Source organism: Pelodiscus sinensis, chromosome W (genome assembly GCF_052426305.1).
Source record: "Pelodiscus sinensis isolate ZL-2025 chromosome W, ASM5242630v1, whole genome shotgun sequence".
Lineage (NCBI taxonomy): Eukaryota > Metazoa > Chordata > Testudines > Trionychidae > Pelodiscus > Pelodiscus sinensis.
Genome location: NC_143084.1, coordinates 5,223,835 through 5,251,645, shown reverse-complemented (window position 1 = coordinate 5,251,645; position 27,811 = coordinate 5,223,835). Strand labels below are relative to the sequence as shown.

The window sequence follows — 27,811 nt, the reverse complement described above, 5'->3', positions numbered from 1 at the left end:
TCAATCCCTCCCGCCAGGCCTTCAATGCCAGGCTGACCAGGGCCCGCATCGTGGTGGAGGGGGCCTTCGGGCGACTGAAAGCCCGCTTTCGATGCCTCCTCACCCGTCTGGACCTGGCCGAGCACAACATCCCTCCCGTGGTGGCAGCATGTTGTGTGCTCCACAATTTTTGTGAGCGGAAGGGGGAGGCTTTCCTGCCAGCCTGGATGGCTGAGGCTGACCGCATGGCTGGACACTACGGTCAGCCCCGCACCGCCGCCATCCGGGAAGCCCAGCGGGGGGCCGTCCGGATCCAGGAAGACCTGCGGGAGAGCTTCCTGGTGGAGGAGGAGGACTGACCTCTCCCTGCATGCCCCACTGGGGCCTTCTTCCACCCTACCCCCCTTCCCCTTTCCCCTCCCTACCTACTGTAAAATAAAGCCACCTGTTTTTCAACCAAAAACGTCTGTTTATTTCACATAACTGGGGTGGGGGGAGGGAGGGGGGAGGGTGGGAGAGGGGAGGGGGAAACCTGGGACGTGGGAGCTGGAAGGGGAGGGAAGGGAGGAAGGGAAAGGAAAGCTCGGGGGTGGGAATCCGGCTGCCTCTCCCGTCTCGCCACACTGCGGGTCCGGGGGCGTCGGTGGGAAATGGTTGTGGAGGGTGGGGCAGGAGGGACGGGGGGTGTGGAGGAAGCAAGAGCGGAAGCAGGAGCAGGAGGGGGAGTAGGGGGAGCAGGAGGAGCAGGGGGAGCAGCAGGAGGAGGAAATGGGAAGCGGTCGAGCAGGCTCTGGAGGTGGCCTCGCAGGGCACGGCCCTGCTCCTCCAGGGCCTCCAGACTCCTCCGGCGCAGCCTCAGGTCCTCCTGGACCCAGTGGTCCTGGGTGCGGAGCTGGTGATCCATGAACCGGAGGTGCCGCCTCTGGTACTCCTCCTGGTTCCTGGCTCTCCTGCTTGCCCGGGCGCGGGCGGCTGCTGCAGGCGGGATGGTGCGCCCTGCAGTCCCAGGTGCTGCGGCTGTGGTGCAACAAGACCAGCGGTCAATTACCCCAGGGGCCCAGGTGTGTGAAACCCAGCTCCCCTCTGCAAGGCCAGGGCCCCAGCAGGATCCCCAGCTGCTGCTCCTTGGTGGGCAAGGCCCAGGCGCACGGTCCCGGGGCTCCCTCTCGCCCAAGCCCCCCGTACACATAAGGAGACCACGATGGTACTCACATGTGGACGCCTCCCCGGCCTCGGACGACACAGGTGAGTGGCTCTGTGGGGTGCCTCGGGGGTCCCGGGTCCCGGGCAGGCTGATGGCAGGCTCCTGGCACTCAGAGCCCTCCTCCTCCTCCTCCGTCTCCTGGAGCGGTCCTTCTGCCCCGGGGTCTATCACGTCCCGGGGGGCAGGGACGGCATGAGCCCCCAGGAGGCGGTCCAGGGCGTGGAAGTGGGGGTAGGCCTCCGGGTCGGCCCCTGGCTGGCAGGCCCGGGAGTAGGACTGCCGCAGGTCTTTCACCTTGCAGCGCACCTGCTCCCGGCTGCGCTGGTGGCCCCTGGCGGCCAGGCTGGCAGCCATGCGGCCGTAGACGGCCGCGTTCCTGTGGCTAGTGCGGAGATCGTGGACATTGGAGGCTTCCCCCCAAACCTCGATGAGGTCCACGATCTCCGCACTTGACCAGGCGGGCGCCCGCCTTTTGTGCCCCCGGGCAGGGTCCTGGGAGCCGCCAGGCTGGTCCTGGGGAGCAGTGGAGGGCTGGGTGTCCTCGGGTGGCTGGCTCATAGTGTGGCAGGTGCAGGGTCTGCTGGCACGGGTGCTGGCAGCCTTGCAACTGGCACAAACTGTGTAGCCAGCCCATGGTCCTTTAAGGGCTCCAGGGCCGGGAGGGGGGCAATAGAGTTTCCCTGGTGTTGGCCAGAGTGGCCACCAGGGAAACCTGGGAAGCCTTAGCCTCCCACTAGTTCGAATTAAGGGGCTACACAGCCCTTAATTCGAACTAGCTAGTTTGAACTAGGCTTAGTCCTCGTGGAATGAGGTTTACCTAGTTCGAACTAAGCGCTCCATTAGTTCGAATTAAGTTCGAACTAACGGAGCGCTAGTGTAGCGCCTATCAAAGTTAGTTCGAACTAACGTCTGTTAGTTCGAACTAACTTTGTAGTGTAGACATACCCTCTGGCAGTTATGATTTTTTTTTCTAATGGCCAACCTAACCCACATGGATTTCCTTCTTCCTGGTTTCCAGGCTAGACACCTCAGCTGCGTCTAGACTGGCAAGTTTTTCCACAAAAGCCATTGCTTTTGTGGAAAAACTTGCCAGCTGTCTACACTGGCCGCTTGATTTTGCGCAAAAGCACTGACGTTCTACTGTCTGAAATCAGTGCTTCTTGCGCAAATGCTTTGACGTTCCCATTTGGGAAAAAGCCCTCTTGCAGAAATGTTTTTGCGCAAAAGGGCCAGTGTAGACAGGCAGCTAAGACAGTTTGCGCAAAAGCAGGCTAAACGGAAAAAAGCCCTAGTGGACGCTTGGAGGCTCCGTAGCCGCAATCAGCTCTCGGACTTCCTGGTAACCCAAGACACCTTAAAGCAGACGCAGGCTGCTGAGGTCACAAGGCAGGAGCCCTTCTCCGACCTCTGGCCAGAGGTCTGCCATGTGGCCCTTGCCATCCAGCAGACACGCCCCCAAGCACGATGGCAGCTCCAGGTGGGGATCAGCCACCCGCACCCCCAGCACAGGAGGCCCCCAGGGCCAGAAAAAGAAGGGCCCCATTCTGGTCCCCCGGGGGAGCTGGAAGCCCTCCTGGACCTCTGGCAGGAGGAGGAGGCCCTGCACGAGACCCGCTCCCGGCACCGGAACGCGGAGATCTTTGCCTACATGGCCCAGGCGCTCGCCCAGCAGGGCCATCCAGCCCGGACCCTGGAGCAACTCTGGGCTAAAGTGAAAGAACTGCGCCTGGGCTACGTCCGGGCCAGCGAGGGCCAGGGGCAGGAGCCGACACCTGCCCCCATTACCAATGGCTCCATGCCATCCTGGGCCAGCCAGCACCGCAGGCACCGGACATCCCCATGGACAGCAGCATGCACCCCCCCCTCGTCATCAGGACCACCGAGGCGGGGGAAGGAGACATCAGCAGTGCGTTGGAGGACAAGGCCAGCACTGCCACCCTGCAGGCCTCCCTCCGGCAGCCCCGATGTCTCCCGTGCATCCTCGGAGGCCGGGGAAGGATCCACCGGTGAGTCTTGCACTTTGCACTCACAAGGGCGGGGGGGGGGGGGGGGAAGAGCACATCACTCAGGCCACGTGAGCTGCACGCTGTGTAGCATTAGGCAGCAAGCAGCACGTGCAGCCTGGTGACCAAGTGGCACGTGGCCACAGCAGGCAGCTGCAGGGCACGCCTGGGACCATGCTGCTCACACACATCCGGCGGGACCAGGGGGAAGGGTGGATGCCGGCTGGAACCAGCCAAGGCCCCAGAGACTCAGCCCAGAGCCCGCACCTCCGCAAGGGTGTAGCACGCAGAACGGCAACACTGCCCCATGCCTGACTGTGAGGCACAGCCAGCTGCTCCTGGGAAAACCGCAGCGTCACAGCCCTGTGAACATGGCCCCCACTGAGCCCCTCGCCTGCTCCCGGTGCCTTGGCTGGCCCCCCGAGGGAAGTCCCCACTGCGGCCACACATGTCCCTGGGCTACGTGTGTGAGGGCTAACGGGAGGGGGAGGGGGGAAGCGCTCGGGCCACCCCTAGGGCCACCTGAGTTTTGCTGCAAGGATGGTACACTCCCCAGTCACCCCTGGTTCTGTCCAGGAGACATCCCACGCGATGGGGATCTGAGAGCCCAGACCACCTCTGCCAGATGTGCTCCCAGGCACTGTGTGGGGATTCATCTCGCTCCCTGTCAAACACCATTGATTAGCCCAAAGCCTCACAGCCTCCACCGGCAGGGAGTTCCACAGGTGAACACAACACAAGCGCCATCCCGCCCTCCACGGGGCCAGGACACAGACCAGGGGTTACAATACATGGAGGAGGACCCTACTCCAGGGGCGGTCCTGTATGCAAACATACAACACGGGGGGCAGGGGGATAACCGAGTGGGCCCAAGCCACACTACTGTGGTATCACCTGGGCTCAGGGGTGGAGGGCATGAGGTGTGGGGACAGTGGCCGGGCTGCCTGCCTGACCCATCCCTTCTTCTGTTCCCTGCAGCGGGACCGAGCACAAGCTGGGGACCCTCTAGTCCTGCAGCAGCAGCAGCAGCACCCCCAGCTGCCCAACCACCGAGGCAGCGGCTCCACCACCGGGACCAGCTCCTTCGGTGCCACATGCAGGCCGTTGAGCACGTCAAGGCAGCCAGCACTCGGCACGTGGAGGCGGACCTGCAGTGGCGCCAGGAGGCCTGGGGCAGCTTCCAGGCTCAGTGCGTCCGCATGGTGGATTCCATCGCAACCCTCACCGCCCACATTGGCCATGCCATACATTATGGCATGGCCTTGCCCCACGCCCCTGCCATCCCTCCCCTAGCACTGCCCCTGCCCCCTCCTGCAATGGCCCCTCCTGCTCCTGTCCCTGCCCCTCCTGCTCCTGCAATGGCCCCTCCTGCTCCTGCTCCTGCTCCTGCTCCTGCTCCTGCTTCTCCTGCCCACCTCCCCGTGCAGCCTGCCCCAATGCGGCCTGCCCCCCATGTGCAGGTCCGCCCCCGCAGGAGCGGTCACAGGGGCCACCCCTCCCAGGAGTAGCTCCTCCCCCTCCCAGTTCAAGGGCTCCTCCCCCTCTCCCCCTTGTAAATAAAAAAATACAAGTTTTTTCTGTTTAAAACAAAACTGTGTTGGGTGTTTATTGGGAGGGGAGGGGGAAGGGTAGGGGATGGGAGTTGTAAATGGAGAGTGAGGTGACCCTACTATGGGACCTGGGAGAACATGTCCATCAGGGCCTCCCAGATGCACACCACATCCTGGTGCGCCTGGCAGATGGCAGCTGTGTGGGGCTGTTCATAGGCCTGGCCCTCAGCTGCCATCCATGCGGGGAGGAAGGCCTCCCCCCTCCGCTCCACGATGTTGTGGAGCACGCAGCACACAGCCAGTACCTCCGTGGCATTCCGCTCACCCATCTCGAGACAGGTGAGCAAACACCGGAAGCGGGCTTTCAAGTGGCCAAAGGCGCACTCCACATGATTGCGGGCCCGGTTGAGGTGGTTGTTGAACCGAGCCCGGTTCTGGTCCTGCCGCCCCATGTAGGGCCACATTAGCCAGGGCAGCAGGGGGTAGGCCACGTCCCCGACAACACATATGGGCATAGGCACATCCCCGACAGTAAACTCCCTCCGGGGGAAGTAGGTGCCCACCTCCAGCCTGCAAAACAGTCCAGAGTTGCGTAGTATGCAGGAGTCATGTGCCCTGCCGGACCAGCCCGCATAAACGTCTAGGAAGCGGCCCCGGTGGTCCACGAGGGCCTGGAGGACAATGGAGCAGTACCCCTTCCTGTTCATGAAATGAGCCGCTCGATGCTCCGGGGACCGGACGGGGATGTGGGTTGCATCCAGGGCTCCCCCACAGTTGGGGAACCCGAGGGCAGCAAAGCCGGCCAGCGTAGCATCCACATCACGCAGGTGGATGACTCTTGGGAGCAGGACGTCGTTGATGGCGTGGACGACCCGCAGAAGGGTGCAGAGAAACACAAGGGAACGCATCACATAAGGCAGGGTGAGTGTGCGCTCCCTTGCGCCCCCCCGTGATGCCCTCTGTGCACACACACACACACACACACACACACACACACACACACACCAGGGCCCCCTCGTCCCACAGCCCCTCCCCCACCAGCAGGCCTGTGCAAGGGAGGGACGGCCCAAACCCCTGGGTGACCCAGCCTGGAGTCTTGGCTGCCCCTGGGCATGGAGTGCAGCACCCTCCCCCCACCCCACTCCCCCTGGGACTTACCTCCATCATGACGACACTGACGGTGGATCTGCCCACCCCGAACTGCTGTGCCGCTGATCGGTAGCTATCCGGGGTGGCCAGCTTCCACAGCGCGGTGGCGACCCTCTTGTCCACGGGGATGGGCGCCCGCAGCCGGGTGGTGGCTCTCTGGAGCGCAGGGGTGAGCCAGGCGCACAGCTCCAGGAACATCCGCTTTCGCATTCGAAAGTTCCGGAGCCATTGCTGGTCGTCCCATTGCCCCAGGACCAGCCGGTCCCACCAGTCCGTACTGGTGTCCAGTCTCCACAGTGGCCTCTCCACGCTGGAGTGGGGATGCCACAGGGACGCCACCACCTCCCTGGTGAGGGAGTCCAAAGTGACCTGCGCCTCCAGGTCCTGGAACAGGAGGGCAGCAGCCTGGAGCACCAGCGGCAGGCACTCCAAAATGGCCGGCAGGGGCCAGAGCAGGCACATGGCCACCCGTGGCTCCATGGCAGAAAAAACAAGGGAGATGAAAAAAAACCAAGCAAAGGCACTAAGTGGTAAAAGGCAGTGGTGACCAAAAGGCAGAGGGCAACCACCAAAACTGCTACGGCTGTCAGTCCCTGCAAGAGGTCCTAGCACACGCAGCAGGAGAGAAACGGCTGTGCAGGGAGATCCCTTTAAGCACGTGTCTGAACGGAGCTCCAGCCCCCGTCCCCAGAAAGGGCTGGTGCACTTTTGCCCTCTTCAAAATGGTTCCGGGCTTCTGCTTTTGCGCAAAAGCGTCCCGCCAATGTAGACGCACTTTTGCGCAAAAGCGCATCATTATAACGATAACTCCGGGACCAATCTAGACGCGCTTTTGCGGAAATACTTTTAACGGAAAAATTTTTCTGTTAAAAGTATTTCCGCAAAATCATGCCAGTCTAGACGTAGCCCTCCTGTACAACTGGTTTCCACCTTCCTGTGTCGCTGTCTCTCATCTACTACTCCAAATCTGGCCTGTTTCCCATGTGGTTGCCCTCATGCTGCTGCTCCTGTTGTGACTGTCTAGGCTATGTAGAATTTATAAACTCCATATTGGGACCATAATGTATGTGGAAGTTGATTTTTTTTATAATTAAATCTGTCAGCAAATCTCCCCTTCCTTCGTACAGTCTGTGGAAAGAAAAACCCTAGTCAGAAAGAGCATTCCTTACCAAAACCATTAGATCAAAATACATTTGTAATTTGTAGGTGAAGCCATTTTGGAGTTAAGTTGAGCCAAAATGATGATCAAGAAGTGAGATCACATTATTTCTTCCATTTTTGAACCCTTCATCTCTCAAGTACTTTGTATGATTTGTCTCATACTTTCTAGAAATGTTCTATTCTGGAATAAGATCAACAACTTCAGGCAGATTGGTTTAGTTTTGGCGAGGTTGAGGGAAGTGAGTCAAAATCAGGTTTATAATGGAAGGTTAGCTTTCACCCTAAAGGGATGATGCTGTCATCTTGAAATTTAGTCAGTTTGAACAAAAATGAATTCAGTTGTTTCAAGTGATACTCCAACCACTGAGTCATCCTGCCAACTTTTGCAGTCTTACACTCACTCTTATATTTTAAAAACTGTAAGTGAAATTGATTGTATAAGGGAGGTGATGAAACGTTTCTCTGGTCTGACGTGTAACAGAAATCTCCATTGTCACATTTGCAGAGAGAAGTATTGTTTCTGTTTTTTATTTCTAAGTTGATGTTGCTTTTAACAATATAGAGCCTGGCATCCTCATGGTGCAATCATGGTACCTAAATAACTTATATGATGTATAAGTGATACCAGGAAAAAATGTTTACATTCAGTAGAGCAGTAGGAGTGTTCTAGTAACATCCACAGTATTGAAAATGTAAGTTGGTGATGTTGAATGTATGACTCACCTTATGAGTGGGCCCAAAACAATTGGTGGACAGAACCCCCCCTTCATGTTGTAGGAAATAGTTTAAGTCCATCTTTTGTGCCAACAGTTTAAAAGGCAAGTACTGTTGGTTTAGATCTAGGAGAAGCATAGTGGAAGGTTGCCATGGGTATGCTTTAGAGCCTGTAGCCAAAAAGAAATGGTTGCATTCCCCTCAGAAAAGCTGAAAGGAGTTGTATATTCTACCACAGATATTGAGGTATTGAAACTGTTGGGTGGGAAACCAGAACATTTAAACCAGAACAGTCTAAACACAAATTGTGCTAAATGATGTTCTGTGGTTCTGTTTGTTAAGCTGTTTTCAGATTAGATGTATGAGGTACTGCCCCCTCCCCCCATTGCATTGGTCTTGTAGTACAGGCAGTTGCTGAAGTTTTTTCTACTGATCTCCCCTTGAGTTTTTCACGGGGGTTCCCCTCACAGAAACTGGAGGGTTGTATGAAAATACCCCATTTTTATTATTTTTTAAAAACTTTGGGTTAGCTTTAAAAGCCAAAGTTTGCATAGCGGGATGTCAATTTAGTTTAATAAATGGGCAGTCCTTGCTTTTTTTTGATGGTAGTATTGCATTTTCCACTATAATTGATGGTGCTGCCAACCTTTTTCTGTTGTCATGCTGCCATCCAGAATTTTGTTGTCTTGATACTATCTGTTCCTTCCTAAGTTATAACTTTTGATGGCTACTTCTGATTTTAGTTACAGTAAATTAAGCAGTTTCCAAATAGTATCACCTATAGTACCTCTCATCTAGTGATCTTAAAGGTTATATTTTACAAAACCTCTGTATTATCTTCATTTTAGAGAAGGGAAAACTGAGTTATCCAGGTAAAGTGCCTTGCATAAGGCATACAGCAAGTCAGTGGAAGATCTGGGAATAAAACTAGAACTCCTGGCTCACAAACAAACGTTCTAACCTCTAGGGTGGGCCAACAAATTAATCATAAGTTGTCCTGCTACATTTGTATCTTTTTTAGGCTAAATCAGAATTAATGTATCTCAAGCTGCTTTCTGGAAGCAGCGAGGGAGTCTGCCCATGCTAAGCTCATGCCCATTCATAAGATCTGCAGTTACAATTGAGCTCATGTTTGAATTGGACAAAAATGCTATGATCTGTCTATTTGCTCGGCAAGGTGTGGCTGTAGAAGCGAGAATATCCTTTCACCGAATTTTACTCACTGACATGTAACCCAACTTCTTTTGCTCGTTTTAGGTGATTACAGACTTGGAAGAACAGCTGAACCAGCTGAGTGAGGACAACGCAGAATTGAATAATCAGAATTTCTTCTTGTCAAAGCAGCTTGATGAGGCCTCTGGGGCCAATGATGAGATAATACAGCTGCGAAGTGAAGTTGACCACCTCCGTCGGGAGATCACTGAGAGAGAGATGCAGCTCACCAGTCAGAAACAAGTGAGAGTTTAGAAATTCTGTTTAAAAATTTCTTCAGGATGCTCAGGGGCGTAACAATGGGTGGGCTTGAGTGGGGCTGTTGCCCACCCACATTCTATCAAGCCACCCCCCCCCCCCCCGGGTGCTCCAACCAAGGAGCAGGGCTGGGGCTTACCCTACTCTGCCCCAGTGCTCTGGACGGGAGCAGGGTTGGGACTTAAGGCCCTCCATCCCTCCTCTTCTCCCCTCCTCCATTCTTGACCATCTACCCGAAGTTGGGGCCCACCCAACTGGGCCCTTCTGGCTATGCCACTGCTCTGACTAGCCTGAAATTCTTTCTAATTTGGAAAAACAATGGCATAACTTTTATAGCAATTTGACCCTACAATGGCAGTTCTGGGAGGTAGTGTAAGAATGCATTGAGATTTTTGGTATGTTCTTTTGTGACTCATGGCAGCACTGGCAAAGAATGGTGTTTCCTAGCTGTTCATCTCTGCTTGTGGTTAAAACCATCATGAGGTTTCACTGACATTAAAGGCAACCACGATTAAATGCATAAAGATACAGGCCTTGAAATAAATGAGATGTGACTTACCAGTTGATGATGTGGATTTGCACATACAACTTCACCATTTCAATTATAGTATCTTAAAAAGTACATGTTTGATGTAGGAAGTGAGAATTAATGGGAGGATTTCATTTTAGACAATGGAGGCCTTGAAGACAACATGCACTATGCTAGAAGAGCAGGTGATGGACTTGGAGGCCCTGAATGATGAACTGCTAGAGAAGGAACGTCAGTGGGAAGCATGGAGAAGCGTTCTAGGGGATGAAAAGTCCCAGTTTGAATGTCGGGTGCAAGAGTTACAAAGACTGTTGGATACAGAGAAACAGAGCCGGTATGGCTTTTCTCTTCATTAATCTTTGTGTAAAAGTGCTCTTTGGAATATAGGTCAATATGTACATATAGAATGTGAGACCTGAATCTGCACTCAATATACGTTAATATGAGGTTGTGACAGACCGGGCCGTGTCTGGGCACAGCTGAGGGTGTCCGCTCAGGGCAAATTGCTCAACCTCGGGGCTCCTTACAGCCCCCAGACTGGTGACCTCTCCAACCAGGCCACAAACCAGTCCCACAGAGCGCTTCAGCTGCCTGCCTGAAGCCTCACGAGCAAAACCCCTCCGACACCCCAGCAATATCCGTGCCCCAGATGGCCCCGGGCCTATACACAGGTGGGGGGTCCTAGCACCCAATCCCACCTACCCCGAACAAGTTCTGTCCGGTTCCAAGAAACCAGCCACAGATCCCTGGTCAATTTACCCTCTGGACCTTACCCAGAAATCACGCTGGGCCAATCCTTTAGCATCTAACATCTAAAGGTTTATTATTACAATAAAGAAAAGCATGAGAGTAAGGTTGTTAAAGGATAGTACATTACATGCATCAAATCTCCCAGTTCTCGATGCAGGCTCTAGCAGAGATGTTACAGCTGCTGGTTTAAAAGTCCTTGTTGCGCATCCTAGGATCAGGATGGGTCCACAGTTCTTTCTGGCTCTTCGATCCCTGCAATGCTCCCTCTGGGATGAAGTGCTGAGCTGAAGACCAAGATGGAGTCCACCACATGGCCTATTTATCCCTCCTTCCTGGTCTCTTCTTGGCTACAGCAGGTCACCTGGCCCACGGCTACTTCCTGTGTTCACTGCTGGTAGCCCTTAGGTATGAGTCACCACTCATTCTTTAGGTGTGTCCTTGGCCCATTGAGTGCCATTGTCCCACAGGGCCTCGCTGATTAGCATGTCCATAGGCTGGGCTCTGCCCACTGCTCAATCACATGCAGAGAAATATTCAGTATCTACACAGATTACAGATTCCTAACTATACACACAGACATTATACAAACACATGACTAGCGTACATAGGATTAGCAGACAGTAAGCTTCTATTCAACACCCTACATGGCTCCCTTTTATACCATTTTTGGGGCCAACACCCCCCCATGGGTGCATCAGTGATCTGGCTGCTCCCCTCAAAATCCAGTAACGTGACAGAGGTAAATCTAGAAGCTGGATATTTAAACCGATACATGTGACACTCTGGTGATACCTATTCCCTTTCATTCCCGTGCAAGGGCACTGAATATAGAAAATCGTATTTCTGACTGTAACTTGCAAACTTTCAAACTAAACCTGGACTGTACCATGATATGGTAAAATCATCTTTGATTCTAATTCCTTGTTCTGGTGACTTTGAATTCCCAAGCAGTAGCTCCAGCAGGGGCTGAGAACAGAGTTGTATAATGTGGAAGCATCACAGTAAGCCAACGAGCTATATAAACCAACATTTTGAGTTTGAGGCAAGCCTCTGAAAGCGTCGATTGATGTCCTGGCATCCTAGGAAGTGGTCAATCCCAGAGAGGAAATCATAGGTAAATTTTTTTTCCATTTTCAATACAGAGTGCGAGCAGACCAGTGTATTACTGAATCCCGCCAGGTGGTAGAACTAGCTGTTAAAGAACACAAGGCAGAGATTCTTGTTCTCCAGCAAGCACTGAAGGAGCAAAAACTCAAAGCTGAGAGTCTTTCTGACAAGGTCAGAATCTTTTCACCTTAATCTTCTATACATTCACCAAATAAAAATGTGTCAATTCAGATGTTCGTGATAGAAATGTGGTTTTGAGCTAAACAGTCTCTTTCAGTTGTTGGGGGTAAATTTTACAAAAAGATGGAGGCCTCTCTTCTTGAACATGCAGTCCTGCAGGCCTAGAGCCTTGTTTTTCCATCCGTTAAATCTAACACAAAGGGCAGATGCTGACATCATGCGTGTTAATGACATCTCTAAGGGTACGTCTACACAGCAAGACTAAAGTTGAATTAAGCTACGCAACTTGAACTACGTCAGTTGCATAGCTGAAGTTGAAATAGCTTAATTCGGCTTTTGGCGCTGTCTACACAGCAGGAAGTTGAAGGAAGAGCTCTCTTCCTCTGACTTCCCTTACTCCTTGTACAATGAGGGTTACAGGAGTAGGAGTAAGAAGTCCTCCAGTTCGACATTATTTCGAAATAAAGGCTTGTATTGTAGACATGCTCTTTGTTATTTCAGAATAACATTAGTTATTCCAAAGTAACGCTGCTGTGTAGACATACCTTAACTGACGTGACATTCATATTTGAGCAGTATCAACCAAAACCCAGTGGTCTGGATTTTTAAAAAAGCAGTAAATAATATTTTTCATTCCAGCCTTTTATGTTTGGTGAATTTGGATTTTAAATCTTATTCTACTTGTTGGTGTGTCTGACCATGTCTGTGTGACCCAACTAGCTCAATGACTTGGAGAAGAAGCATGCAATGCTGGAGATGAATGCACGCAGTTTACAACAGAAGCTTGAGACAGAACGTGAGCTCAAACAGAGGCTTCTGGAAGAGGTAAGGACTGCCCGGTGAGGGGATTTCATATACAGGCAGTCCCCGGGTTACGTACAAGATAGGGACAGTAGGTTTGTTCTTAAGTTGAATCTGTATGTAAGTCGGAACTGGCGTCCAGATTCAGCCACTGCTGAAACTGACCGCCAGTTCTGACTTACATACAGATTCAACTTAAGAACCCCAAGCGTCCCCAAGTCAGCTGCTGCTGAAACTGATCAGCAGCTGATTCCAGGAAGCCTGGGGCAGAGCAACTCTGCCTCGGGCTTCCTGTAGTCAGCGCTGGTCAGTTTCAGCAGCGGCTGACTTGGGGACGCCTGGGGCAGAGCAGCTGGGGTGCTGCTGGGTTGCTCCAGTAGCACCGCTCCTCGCTCCTTGGCGCTACTGGACCAACCCAGCAGCACCCCAGCTGCTCTGCCCCAGGCGTCCTGATTCAGCCACTGCTGAAACTGACCAGCAGCGGCTGAATCAGGACCTAGGGCAGAGCAGCTGGGGTGCTGCCGGGTTGGTCCAGTAGTGCCCAGAGCGGCGCTGCAGGACCAATCGGCAGCGCCCCAGCTGCTCTGCCCCAGGGTCCACAACAAAAGCCTGGTCTGCTGGGGGGGGCACACTAGCTGCGCCCCCCCCCCAGCAGACCAGGGACACAGGGAGCAGAGCCGCAGCGGCAGCGGGGTGCCGCGCCTCTGAGGCTTTGCTCTGGCAAAGTCTCAGAGGCGAGGGACCCCGCCGCGGCTGCGGCTTCAGTCCCGGTGCCTGTGGTCTGCTGGGGACGGTCCCCAGCAGACCACAGGCACCGGGACTGAAGCCGCAGCAGCGGCGGGTTCCCATGCTTCTGAGGCTTTGCCAGAGACAGAGACCTGAGCACTTTAAAATACATTTAAATTCACAGATCAACCAAAGATGCAGATGCTTGCCCTTGTTTCTAAGAGAGGTTTTTCTTACAGGGAAATGTTTATGAGGTAGCTTTTGGTGTCAGTGTGAAAACTGACATCCAGAAATTCTTGATGTTGCTGTCTTCCTCACAAGCTAGCAGGTATAGGCTTTCCAAAAACTAAATAAAACAACTGTCCACTGTGTGTGTCTAAATGTTGTGTCAAAGCTCTGGCCATGCCCTGAGGGTCCTGTGCTTCTGACTGTTTGCCTCAGAGGTTTGCTGTGACCCTCCACATAGCCTCTTCTTTTCTAGAGGCAGGGGGTCACAATCTACTGAGCCATACACATCATAGGCTATTCCACAGTTGGGGTGAAAACCCCTCTGTAGTCCTGGTCTCCCATAGAATCATAGAATCATAGAACCATAGAGCTGGAAGAGACCTCAGAAGGTCATCAAGTCCAGCCCCCTGCTCTAGGCAGGACCAATCCCAACTAAATCAACCCGGCCAGGGCTTTGTCAAGCCGAGACTTAAACACCTCTAGGGATGGAGACTCCACTACTTCCCTAGGTAACCCATTCCAGTGCTTCACCACCCTCCTAGTGAAATAGTTTTTCCTAATATCCGACCTGGACCTCTCCCACCACAACTTGAGACCATTGCTCCTTGTTCTGCCATCTGTCACTACTGAGAACAGCCTCTCTCCATCCTCTTTGGAACCTCCCTTCAGGAAGTTGAAGGCTGCTATCAAATCCCCCCTCACTCTTCGCTTCTGCAGACTGAACAGACCCAACTCCCTCAGCTTCTCCTCATAGGTCATGTGCTCCAGCCCCCTAATCATTTTGGTGTCCCTCCGCTGGACCCTCTCCAATGTGTTCACATCCTTTCTATCTTGGGGGCCCAGAACTGGACACAATACTCCAGATGTGGCCTCACCAGAGCCAAATAAAGGGGAATAATCACTTCTCTGGATCTGCTGGCAATGCTCCTCCTAATGCAACCTAATATGCCATTAGCCTTCTTGGCTACAAGGGCACACTGTTGACTCATATCCAGCTTCTCATCCACTGTAACCCCCAGGGCCTTTTCTGCAGAACTACTACTTAACTGGTTGGTCCTCAGTGTGTAACTATGCTTGGGATTCTTCCGTCCCAAGTGCAGGACTCTGCACTTGTCCTTGTTGAACCTCATCAGATTTCTTGTGGCCCAATCCTCCAATTTGTCTAAGTCACTCTGGACCCTATCTCTGCCCTTAAGCGTATCTACCTCTCCCCCTAGCTTAGTGTCATCCGCAAACTTGCTGAGGGTGCAATCCATCCCCTCGTCCAGGTCATTAATAAAGATATTGAACAAAACCGGTCCTAGAACCGAACCTTGGGGCACTCCACTAGAAACCGACCGCCATCCTGACATCGAGCCATTGATCACTACCCGCTGGGCCTGGCCTTCTAGCCAGCTTTCTATCCATCTTACCGTCCATTTATCCAATCCACATTCCCTTAACTTGCTGGCAAGAATATTGTGGGAGACCGTATCAAAAGCCTTGCTAAAGTCAAGGTATATCACATCCACTGACTTACCCATGTCCACCGAGCCAGTTACCTCATCATAGAAGCTAATCAGATTGGGCAGGCACGACTTGCCCTTTGTGAATCCATGCTGACTATTCCTAATCACTTTCCTCTCTTCCAAGTGCCTCAAAATGGATTCCTTAAGGATCCCTTCCATGATTTTTCCAGGAACTGAGGTAAGACTGACCGGCCTATAGTTCCCTTTATCGTCCTCCTTCCCTTTTTCGAAGATGGGCACTACATTTGCCTTTTTCCAATCATCCAGGATCTCTCCCGATCTCCATGACTTCTCAAAGATAATGGCCAAAGGCTCCTCAATGACATTTGCCAACTCCCTCAGTACCCTCGGATGCATTAAGTCCCATGGATTTGTATACGTTTAGCTTTTCTAAATAGTTCCTCCCCTCTCAGGGGACACTCTGTAGTGGCATGGGGACAGTTCAGAGGAACCCAGGGCCACCCACTACTCCAGGTTCCAGCCCAGGGACCATAAGGCAGCAGCAACAGACACGGCTTATTCTACTCCCAGTCTGGCAGCTACTTCCCTGGGCCACTTCCCTAAATGATTGCTCCCAGTACCTTTCCTCTGGTACCTGAGCAAGTCTGTCCTGCTCCTCCACAGTACTCTGTGTTGCTTGCATCCTCAGCTCTCACCCAGTACACTTCTTCTGGGATTCTGCCCTGCTTGCAGGGAGACCTTATAAACAAGCCTCAGCAGGCCTTAATGGTGCTCTGATTAGCCTGCTGCTTCTGGCAAGCTCTTAATTGGCTCCAGGTGCCTGCCTGATTATGCTGCACTAGGCTCCTCCCTGTTTACTCAGGGATGAGAGAGCTGTTCACTGAAGCCCCAGCATACCCGCCCTCTGTCTGGGTATGTCTACACTAACCCGCTAGTTCGAACTAGCGGGGTAATGTAGGCATACCGCACTTGCAAATGAAGCCCGGGATTTGAATTTCCCGGGCTTCATTTGCATAAGCGGGGAGCCGCCATTTTTAAAACCCCGCTGGTTCGAACCCCGTGCAGCGCGGCTACACGGGGCTCAAACTAGGTAGTTCGGACTAGGCTTCCTATTCCGAACTACCGGTACACCTCGTTCCACAAGGGCAGCTCCTGGGGTTTTTCTTTCCTCCGCACAGCTTGCTGTGTGGTTGCGGGGGGCGTCTCTACATCTGGGTCCCTGGGGTGGTGGCTGGTGCAGTTTTTGTGGAGTGCTGAGGGTGGGGTGAGGTTTGCCTTCCCCTGCATTTCTGCTGCTCCCTCCCCAGCCTCAGTTGCTGCAGGGGCCTTTTTCCATTCTTGGCCCCACTGCTTGCTCCCCTGACTCCTTTTGCTCTGCTGGGCCCTGCAGCAGGTGTTGCAAGTCTGCCACTCAAGTGCCCATGGGCACATCTCTCCTCCTTCCCCCTCCCAGAAGTGTCTAGCTACCCCCACCCTACTTTTCTTCAGCAGACGCTTCTCACTGCCTGTCCTCCCTCCTTGCTGCCTTTCCCCCCTTTGCTGTGTGCCCATGCCGCCCTTTTTCCTTTTGTTTGGTGTCTGAGCCCCCTTCTTTCTTAGTTATCTCCCTCGCTTTTTCACTCCCTCCATGTTAATATAATCTACCCCCTCATCTCCCCAGTGTAGCTGGAGGAGCCAGTCTTACCATCCTGTGCTGAGAGTTGTAGCTCTTGTTCCTTTATAGTCTTACCATCCTGTGCTGAGAGTTGTAGCTCTTCCTCCTTTCTTTATTTCTGCCCTCCCACCCCGCTTCGAGCCTAATGGGAGGCGGGGAGTGGTGAATATTTCCCCCCGCCCCTTCTTTCCTCCCTTCGCTCCCTCCCCTCACTATTGTCCTCTCCCAATTGTTATTCCTGTCCTTCCCTCCCACCCATGACAACACTCTCAATGGAGGGGCTGTTTTGTGACGCCCCTTTCCCTCCTGTCCTGCTGTCCACTCCTGCAAATGCTAGCCACTCTGAAGCTGCTGGGTTGCTTGCCAGACCAGCTGTGGCAGGGAGCACAGGTGGGACCTCCGGGACCCCTGCTGTTCCTACTGCAGAGCATTCTGCCACAATCACCATTAAGAAAGTTCCCCTGGGGTATGTCTACACTGCAAAGTTAATTCGAAATAACAGCAGTTATTTCGAATTAACTTTAATAGCATCTACACAGGCAAACCGCTATTTCGAAATAAAATTGAAATAGCAGGGCGCTTAATTCGAATTTGGTAAACCTCATTCTACGAGGAGTAACGCCAAATTCGAAATAGCTAATTCAAAATAAGCACTGTGTAGGCGCTTATTTTGAATTAGCTGGCCTCCAGCCCTTCCCAGTTCTTCTTCGAGTGCTTGCTCATGTCCATTCTGATTAGGTGTACGCGCGCCGCGTGCATGGATTCCGGAGCTTTTTTCCCTTAGCAGTATCCATAGGGCCAGCAGGGAGCCCCCTGGAGTGGCGCCAGTATACCGGTGCATATATACCCCTGCTGGCCCTCCACCCCCTCAGTTCCTTCTTACCGCTACTGCCCGTGACGGTAGTTGAAGCATGCTTTCAGGCTGTTAGCCTATCTCTTAGCAGTTGTATTTCCTTTATCTGTTGTATTATAGTTCTATTTGAAGTTTTATCTAGTTAAGTAGTTGTTAAGTACTGTAAATAGTGTAATTAGTTAGATAGGGGAGCACAGCGGGACTCTCCCCATAAACCCTGTGCTTCCTGCTCTAAACCTATGCCCTGTGGAGATCCCCACTCCGACTTTCTGAAGTGTCTGGGAGAGGGCCATCGAGCCGAAAACTGCACTATCTGTAAGAGCTTTAAGCCCCGGACCAAGAAGGAGAGGGACTCTCCGCTGAAACTCCTGTTAATGGAGTCGGCACTGCAGCCCCAGGGCAAGGAGCACCCTCACTCTGTCTGCAGCGCACCGTCGGTGGCACCCGTATCGGCCAAGCACCGGTCTGAGGCCGACAAGGCACCAAGGCACAGATCGCAGTCCCCGGTGCCGAGGGGCTCCAAGGGCTCGAGGGGACGCTCTGCAGAGAGGAGTGCCCAGAAGGTGCGCCCTAAGGAGGGGCTCCTGTCTTCTAAGGCCTCGAAGAAGAGGCGCAGCCCAGACAAGGGCAAGAGCCCGGGGCAGCCCGCAGGGATAGGGGAGGTCCGTCGTCCCTCCACCCCAGAAACTTTCGAAGCGGCCCGGGACCTCATTGAGATGGCCGCAGAGGAAGGAGAGGGCCCAGTGCCGCAGGAGCAGACCGCGCCGGCATCAGGCTCAAGCGCCCCCCAGCAGGCTATGGCAGCCGGGCTGTGGGACTCTCTGGGCGAAGTGCAGGTCTCGGGCCAGCATCAACAGCATTTCCCGGTGCCGGAAAGAGCACCGGCACCGGAGCTGGGACGAACACCGGCCTCGACCCCGGGCCCCTACCTAGCAGCACCGGCAGCGGCACCGGGAGCGAGTGCGCTTGCGGCACTGACGGCCCCGGTACCTGGGCACCCGACGGCCCTTCTGGCACCGGTGCAGGGGCCAGCACCACAGACGGGCCTGTGGGCAGTGCAGGGCCCCGCACCGTATTATGTGCCGACTACGGCACCACAGCCGGTGCCCTGCACGGCACCGGCGCTGCTGCCTCTCCTGGCACCGATCCCAGCTCACGCCCTGGGAGCGCCAACTCAGCAGCAGACTGCGGTGCCGCAGCACATGGCGGCACCGGTTGGATACTTACCGGCCTACCAGATGCAGCTGGGCACGGTACTGCCGCAGCAAGGGCCTCCACTTATGCCGCCGGCACCGCGTGTGGAACACAGGGGCAAGCCATCGGCCATGGCGGCGCAGCGAAGGGTGCAAGTGTCATTGCCCCCCCCCCCCCCCCCCCCGGTCGGCATCGGACTATTCGTCGGAGTCCGAGGCTGAATCAGTGACATCAGCCCGGTCATCGTACAGGTCCCGATCCCGCCATAGGTCTCGCTCATCGGTTAGATCAACTCACCGGGAATCAGTAGACCAGCAGCAGTGGCAGGGACAACCCCAGTGGCCATTCTGGATGCCCTGGGCTTACCACCAAGCCCAGGGGCCTCCTCCTACGGTGTCGGTGGCTGGGTCGTCCTGAAGGAGTAGCACCCCATCAGCCACCCCATTAAGAGCCCCTCCGCCTGGAGACAGCTCGTCCATGGCGACGATGCCGAGACCTCAGGTAGTTGGTCGAGGGCAGGAGGCTATGACCCAGCCGGGCTCAGCCTATATGGACATTTCGGCTGAAGGGGAACCCGAGGTGCAGCTCGGTGAGGAGGAGGTAGTCCCCCCAAGAGAGTTCTCGTTGTCATCACCGGACGAGGCCCTGGCGGACTCCGCACCTCAGCCCCCTTCAATGGACGCAAGGGCGCACCAGGAGCTGCTCCGAAGGTTGGCGGTCAACCTAGCAGTCCAGCATGAGGAGGTCCACGAGGACCAAGATCCTATGGTGGATATTCTGGCGGCAGCGGGACTTGGTCGAGTGGCGCTTCCACTGAATAAAACGGTGGACAAACTGTCAAACCCTGTGGCAGACGTCGGCCTCCATTGCGCCGACCCAAAAGGGGGTCGAGAGGCGGTACTACATACCCCAAGCAGGGCACGAGCATCTTTTCAACCACCCGGTGCTGGGATCGATAGTAGTGCAGGCCGCGGGGCAGAAAGAGCGTCAAGGGCCCCCAGGTCCTACCGCAAAGGCGAAAGAGCCCAAGAAATTGGACCTGCTTGGCCGGATTGCCTACGCCACGGGGGGCCTCCAGCTACGTATAGCTAACCAGCAACTAATGCTGGGGTGTTATGCCTTTAACACGTGGGCATCAATGCAAAAATTTGGCAGCCAGCTTCCCCCTGAATCCCGCCAGGAGTTCAGGGCTATGACGGAGGAGGGAAAGGCAGTGGCTGATTCGGCTGCCCGCACTATGGCTACGGGGGTGGTCATGAGGCGTAGTGTGTGGCTGCAAGTGTCTGGCATCCTGCCCGAGGTGCAGACCACTATTCAGGACCTACCTTTCGAAGGGTCGGGCCTGTTTTCAGAGCAGACTGATTCCAAGCTTCATAGCTTGAAGGACTCGAGCGACGTTGAAGTCGCTAGGGATACACACCCCGGCCCCCCAGAGGCGTTCCCTCCAGGCTAGATCCTATCCCAGACGAGGGCAAAACACCGATAGGGGCTGCAACAATAGCCGCCCTGACCTCTTTAGAGGCAGGTGTAGGGGCCCTCGGTCGGACTCCGAGAGAGGCACAGGGCCGTCACCCGGCCACCAAACTAAGCCCTCATTTTGAAGGTACGCCGGAGAGCAGAGTACCAGTCGCACCTACCTACCCACTCTTTGGGGACCGTCTCTCCCTCTTTTACCAGGAATGGATAAAGATCACATGGGACCGCTGGGTCCTAGACCTGGTAAAGCAGGGGTATGCTATCCCCTTCCTTTCCTACCCTGCCCCCCACCCCCCCTCCCCTTCCCTCTTCAGGGACCCTTCTCATGAGACACTCCTTCGGCAGGAGGTGTCCAACCTGTTGGCGCTAGGGGCTATAGAAAGAGTGCCCCCAGACGTGAAGGGAAAGGGTTTCTACTCCCGCTACTTCCTAGTACCCAAGGCGAAAGGGGGCATATTAGACCTCCGAAACCTTAACACCTTCATAAGGAAAGCAAAGTTCAGGATGGTGATGCTGGCTTGCATCATCCCATTGCTCCAAAAGGGGGACTGGTACGCTGCTCTCGATCTCAAAGATGCGTACTTCCACATTTCGATTTTTCCGAGTCACAGAAAGTTCCTACGGTTCGTGGTGGGACAGGACCATTTCCAGTTTACGGTCCTCCCGTTTGGGCTGTGTACGGCCCCGAGGGTTTTTACCAAATGTATGACGGTGGTAGCCGCGTTTCTGCGGCGGCACAGGGTCCAAGTGTTTCCATACCTGGACGATTGGCTGATAAGGGGCACGTCTCGAGAACAGGTGATAGATCACGTCACACGGGCAAGGGCATTGTTCGGGAGCCTCGGCCTCCTCATAAACGATGCCAAATCGTCATTAGACCCCACGCAAGTGATAGACTTTGTGAGGGCCCATCTAGACTCGCCCTCGGGGAAGGCGTCTCTACCGAGGGACAGATTCCTGGCTATCCGCTCGTTGGTAGCGGAGCTGCAGGAGTTTCCAACTACGACGGCAAGGACCTGTATGAGGCTCCTAGGCCACATGGCGGCGTGCACTCACGTGGTCCAACACGCCAAGCTGTGCATGTGCCCATTGCAGGGGTGGCTCAAAGTAGTGCACAACCCTTTGAGGTCGCCGTTAGATGCGGTAGTGACTATACCTCAGGACATTCTTCGCTCGCTAGACTGGTGGAAGGACGAGGGCACGGTGTGTGCGGGAGTCCGATTCACCAGAGCATCCCCGTCGGCACAGCTGGTCACGGATGCTTCGGACGCAGGATGGGGCGCTCACCTGGGCAGCCTCAGGACGCAAGGTACGTGGTCGCCAGAGGAGGTTCCCCTCCATATAAATATCAAGGAGCTGCGGGTGGTCAGGCTGCCTGCAGGGCGTTCCTTCCCCACTTACAGAACAGAGTGGTGGCGGTGCTGACAGACACCATTACGGCCATGTTTTATATCAACAGGCAGGGTGGGGTGCGTTCCTCTCCCCTGTGCCAGGAAGCCCTAGATCTGTGGGAACTGTGTGTCGCCCACGGCATTTGCCTAGAGGCCTCTCACCTCCCGGGAACCAGGAACGGGCTAGCGGACAGGCTCAGCCATTCGATTCAGGCACACGAGTGGGTGCTAAGGCAGGACATACTTCACAGGGTCTTCCAGAGGTGGGGGTCTCCCTGTTTGGACCTGTTTGCGACACTGAGCAATGCCAAGTGCAGGGAGTACTGTTCGTACATGGGGCACGGTCTGGGTTCTCGGGGCAATGCGCTGCACATCAGGTGGCCCAGAGGCTTACTCTATGCCTTCCCCCTGTTCCCCCTCATCAGAGTGCAGAGGTTCAGGGTCCAGGCCATCCTGATAGCGCCAGTGTGGCCTCGTCAACACTGGTTCACCACCCTGCTGGATCTGACCATGGAGGGCCCACTCAGGCTACCCCTCGTGCCGGACTTAATCACACAGAGCTACGAGGCCGGAGTAGCACTCCACCCGAGCCTGTCATCTCTGCACCTAGCGGCGTGGCTCCTCAGTGGCTCTCGGTTACGGAGCGAGCCTGCTCCAGAGCAGTCCAGGAGGTCCTGTTAGAGTGCAGGAAGCCGTCCACTAGGGCCCTTTACGAGACTAAATGGAATAGGTTTACCTCATGGCTAGGGGGCAGAACGCTCGCTCCGGGTGAAGGGGCGGTCCCGACTGTCCTGGAATACCTCCTCCACCTGTGGGAACAGGGTCTGGCCACAGCCTCCCTGAGGGTACACCTGGCGGCTATAGCGGCTTTTCACACCGGGGGGGGGGGGGGGGGTCAGAGGTCCATCTTTGCTAATCCCATGGTTAAAAGGTTTCTGAAGGGAATTGACAGGATGATGCCATATGAGAGACCGCCGGTCCCGACTTGGGATCTTAACCTGGTCCTGACTGCCCTTATGAAGCCGCCATTCGAGCCTCTGGCATCATGCTCTTTGAAGCACTTGTCCTACAAGGTAGCTTTCCTAGTGGCCATTACCTCAGCCAGGAGGGTGTCAGAGCTTAGGGCGCTGACTTCAGAACCGCCCTACACGGTGTTCTTTAAAGACAAGGTGAGGTTGCGTCCACACCCGGGGTTCCTTCCCAAGGTTGTTTCGCATTTCCATCTCTCCCAGGATATTTACCTACCAGTGTTTTACCCCAAGCCACACGCGTCACCCAGGGAACAGGCTTTGCACTGCCTGGATGTTAGGAGGGCGTTGGCTTTTTACATAGACAGGACGCGAGGGTTCCGCAAGTCAACTCAATTGTTTATTTCAGTGGCGGAAAGAATGAGTGGGTTGCCAGTCTCGGCGCAGCGTATATCCTCGTGGATTATTTCCTGCATTCGACTATGCTACGAGGGCGCGGGTAGGTCACCTCCGCGCATAACGGCACATTCCACAAGAGCCCAGGCAACGTCGGCGGCGTTCCTTGCCCATGGGCCGATATTGGAAATCTGCAGGGCGGCGACCTGGTCATCGGTGCACACTTTTGCGGAGCATTATGCGATTACGCAACTGGCCAGGGAGGATGCTGCCGTCGGGAGGGCAGTTCTGAGATCTGCAGAAGGATAATGGGGTAGTTAGTTACCTTCCGACCCCGCCTCCGGAGGGGGGACACGGCTAGGGATTCACCTAATCAGAATGGACATGAGCAAGCACTCGAAGAAGAAGAAGAGGAGGTTACTTACCTCGTAACTGTAGTTCTTCGAGATGTGTTGCTCATGTCCATTCTGCATCCCACCCACCTCCCCGTGTTGGAAGGAGCCAGCAAGAAGGAACTGAGGGGGTGGAGGGGCCAGCAGGGGTATATATGCACCGGTATACCGGTGCAACTCCAGGGGGCTCCCTGCTGGCCCTATGGATACTGCTAAGGGAAAAAAGCTCCGGAATCCGTGCACGCAGCGCGCGTACACCTAATCAGAATGGACATGAGCAACACATCTCGAAGAACTACAGTTACGAGGTAAGTAACCTCTTCTTTCCCCTGGTGGCCACTCTGGGCCAAACCAGGAAAACTCCTCTCCTCTCCCCCAGCCCTGGAGCCCTTAAAGGGGTAGACTCTGGCCAGACTGCACATGCCAGATCCAGGCCTGCCAGCAGGCTCTGCCCCTGACCCAGTGGCCCTAGGATGAGCCAGGCAGCCAGTGCCAGCCAGCCATCCACCGCCCAGTCCCCCAGCACCCAGGAGCCAGCCAGGGGTCATAGACGCCGCGCTCCCTCCTGGACTAGTGAGGAGACCATTGACCTCATTGAGGTTTGGGGGCAGGCCCCAATGTCCATGATCTCCACACTAGACAGAGGAATGCAGCCGTCTACGGCCGCATAGCTGCCACCATGGCCCAGAAAGGCCACAAGCCAACCCAGGAGCAGGTGCGCCTGAAAATTAAAGAGCTGCGGCAGGGGTATGCCAGGGCCACTCGGGGCAGCTCCTCAGCAGGGGCAGACATCTGCCCCTACTTCGAGGCACTGGACCGCATCCTGGGGGACGGGACGGTCCGTGCCACCCCGGGGGGCAGCGAGCCGGGACCAGAGGGCCCTGACCAGGGCACGGAGCAGGAGCCGCCACACCGCCAGGACCCCCGAGCAGTCCCACCTGCAGAGTCAGCAGGGTCCTCTGGGGAGGCCATACCATGTAAGTGCCATCACTGTCCCTTACCCGGCGGGGGGTGGGGGGCAGGGAGGGAGACCAGGGACCGTGCACGTGGGCCTTGCTTACCACAGATCACGCAGCAACCTGTGCACGAGTGAGCAAGTGCCGTGCCACCCCTGGGCAGGTGGCTCCAGCTGCCTGTTACACAGGGGCCTTGGCCTGATAGCCACACACGTGTGTGAAGAGACCTGACATGCTCCTGACCCCGGGGCAAGACACAGCAGGATGCCCTCTCTTCACAAGCCCCCTCTAACATCTCCCCACACCTCACCCACACTATACACAGCACAGGGCCATGGGTGCGGTCTCGGGGCAGCTCCCACTATGAAATAAGGGATAAGGGATCTTTTGGAAAAGGCTTTATTTTCCGCAAGATCAGCATCTAGACTGGCGCTTTTTTCCGGCAAAGCTCCTTGCAGAAAAAAAGCGGCAGCCATTTTTATGCTAATGAAGCGGGGGAGATTTAAATCCCCGCTTCATTAGCAATTGCGATACGTCTTAATTTACATCCCTTTTACGAAAAAGGGATGTAGTCTAGACGTAGCCATTAAGTCCTGACCTGGTGCACTGCCAGAACTGGTCCCGGCCAGCCTTAACCTCGATTCAGAGTCCACTCAGTGTGGACGCGCTATTTCAAAATAACAAAATGCTAATTCTAATTGCCTTTTGTGTATAGATGCGTTAATTCGAATTAGCTTAATTCAAATGAACTATTTTGAATTAAGAAAACTTGAATTAACGCTGTAGTGTAGACATACCCCTGAAGGGCAGGAAGGGCCAGGGGACCAAGAAGAGCAATAGCCCCACCCTGAAGTCAAAACCTTATGTGGTGGTGCCTCTCCCCCGCCATGGCCCTGGTGTCGGCCACGGCTTTCCCTCTTTTTCTGCCCCTTTTTCCCTCCACCAGCTCTGGGGGCGATGGTGTCCCAGCCTCCAGAGCATATGCCCAGGTAGAAGCCACCCCTCACTCGCCACCTGCCAGAATTCCATCCCCAGCAGCTGTGGCCCCTTTCCCACCCTTCCTCAGGGAGGGGCCTACGACTGTGGGGCCTATATCTGCTCCTGCTCATGCTTCTGGGCAGAGTTACACTGGGTGGCATCCGCTGGCTCTCTTGATGCCTTTGTGGGACAGTGGGTGCGGTCAGGGGCTCTCTGCTCAGTGTCTCTGTCCAGTTCCCTCGTTTTAGCCCTTTGACCCTCACACCCTCCCTTGTTTATTCTTTGATTTTCCCCCCAGAATTAGTTGGGAGTCTAGGGCTCTGTAGGTCATCCTCGTAGGCTGGTGCGGGTCCTTTAGATGTGGCTTATGCCCTCCCACCTCCCAAACCCCCAGAGCTGGTTATTGGGGCTTTTTTACTGTGTGCTGAGCTTGTGTTTGTTGGTGTGTGGTGGTGGTGGGGTTTGTTTGTTTGTTTGTTTGAGTGAGGCTTTAGAGAGGGAGTTCTCCAGGTAGAGGAGAAGCAGATACAGGACTCTTGAGGGAAGTGTGTGTTGTGTTTGGGGCTTTCTTGCTGTGTGCTGAGCTTGTGTTTGTGAGTGAGGGTTGGTGTGTGTGCTTTTTTTTTGTTTGTTTTTGTTTGTTTGTTTTTTTCCCGTGTCTGTGAGCGAGGCTTTTTTTTTTTTCACTTCCCCTTTGCCCTCCCCCTCCCCTTGATGGAGTTTGTGCTGTGATTGGCTATGATTGGTAGGTGCTGTGATTGGCAGGTGGAAACTGTTGGCTTCTAACTAAAGTTTGAATTCTAGAAGCCTCTGCTGATTGGCTGAACCTTGGTAGGGGGAGGGGCTTTATAAGGCAGTGGGCAAGCGACCAAGGAGCTTGCGAACAGGTGAGTGCTAACAGGGAGTTTAGAGAGGGAGTTGGGAAGGGCGCGAGGTTCTCTTGCCTTTCTTTTTAAATCCCTTCTCCAGGACAGCAGCGATGGATGGTGATGGGTCTGCTGCTGTTACCTGCACAGCGTGTGCCATGTTTATCTTCCTCCCAGAAGAAAGAACAGATTTCATCTGCACGAAGTGCAAGCTGGTCGACATTTTGGAAGAAAAAATTAGAGGACTGGAGACCCAAGTGTCAACCCTACACTCGATCAGAGAGGATGAAGACTTCCTCGATAGAAGGCAGCGTTTAATCCTTCAAGCACGGCAGGTGGAGGAGCCAGAGAGGGCAGTACGTGACCAAGAAGAGAACTGGCAGCATGTAACTTCTAGAAGGGGAAAAAGGCCAACACGGGAATCCCCCAATGCTATAGAGGTAAGTAATCGCTTTCAAGCTCTCTCCACAGGCTCTGCAGTGCTGAAAGCTTTGGAAGGGACCTCACAAGGAAGAAACCAGAAGGGAACACCATCTACTGGAAGGCATGGGATGCGTAGTCCTAGGGATGGGGGTTCCACGGCCACCACCCCCAAAAGAAAACGACGGGTGGTGGTGGTCGGGGACTCCCTCCTAAGAGGGACTGAGCCATCCCTCTGCCGTCCGGACCTGGAATCTCGAGAGGTATGCTGCTTACCGGGAGCTCGAATTCAGGATGTGACTGAGAGGCTTACCAAACTGATCAAACCTTCAGATCGCTACCCCTTCCTGCTTCTCCATGTGGGAACTAATGATACGGCCAAGAATGACCTTGAGCAGGTTACGGCAGATTATGTAGCGCTGGGAAGAAGGATCCAAGAATTCGGAGCGCAAGTGGTGTTCTCATCCATCCTCCCTGTTGAAGGGAAAGGACTGAGCAGGGATCGTCGAATTGAGAACGTAAATGCGTGGTTGCGCAGGTGGTGTCGCGGTGGTGTCGCAGAGAGGGCTTTGGTTTCTTCAACCATGGGACTCTGTTCCGGGCACAAGGATTGTTAGGAAGAGATGGGATCCACCTAACCAAGAGAGGAAGGAGCATCTTCGCAGGCAGGCTTGCAAACCTAGTGAGGAGGGCTTTAAACTAGGTTCGTCGGGGGACGGTGACCAAAACCCTGAGGGGAGTGGGAAAGTCAGATACTGGGAAGAAATGCAGAGAGGAAGGAGCAAGAAAGGAGGACCCCTGTTTCAAATGGAGAAGATAGGGCGATCAACTGGTTACCTGAAGTGTTTGTACACTAATGTGAGAAGCCTGGGCAACAAACAGGAAGAACTGGAAGCCCTGGCCCAGACCAAGAAATATGATTTAATTGGTATAACAGGGTATGTCTACACTACAAAGTTAGTTCGAACTAACGGATGTTAGTTCGAACTAACTTTCATAGGCGCTACACTAGCGCTCCGTTAGTTCGAATTTAATTCGAACTAACGGAGCGCTTAGTTCGAACTAGGTAATCCTCATTCCACGAGGATTAAGCCTAGTTCGAACTTACTAGTTCTAATTAAGGGCTGTGTAGCCCCTTAATTCGAACTAGTGGGAGGCTAGCCCTTCCCAGCTTGCCCTGGTGGACACTCTGGCCAACACCAGGCAAACTTGTCTGCCCCCCTCCCGGCCCCGGAGCCCTTAAAGGG

The 27,811-nt window shown here is 54.5% G+C and overlaps 1 protein-coding gene and 1 long non-coding RNA gene across 3 annotated transcripts in view; both read left to right on the top strand.

The window, feature by feature from the left end:
- The window catches only part of LOC142823913 (uncharacterized), a 402,411-nt gene that overhangs the window by 300,507 nt on the left and 74,093 nt on the right, over positions 1–27,811 (top strand). The gene's annotated exons all lie outside the window — the stretch shown is intronic.
- The window catches only part of LOC149520834 (citron Rho-interacting kinase-like), a 224,885-nt gene that overhangs the window by 189,743 nt on the left and 7,331 nt on the right, over positions 1–27,811 (top strand). Inside the window, exons 16-19 of the mRNA XM_089775106.1 lie at positions 9,018–9,215; positions 9,900–10,093; positions 11,652–11,787; positions 12,517–12,621. Of these exons, the coding sequence (XP_089631232.1) occupies positions 9,018–9,215; positions 9,900–10,093; positions 11,652–11,787; positions 12,517–12,621 (633 nt within the window). The remainder of the gene's footprint in view (positions 1–9,017; positions 9,216–9,899; positions 10,094–11,651; positions 11,788–12,516; positions 12,622–27,811) is intronic.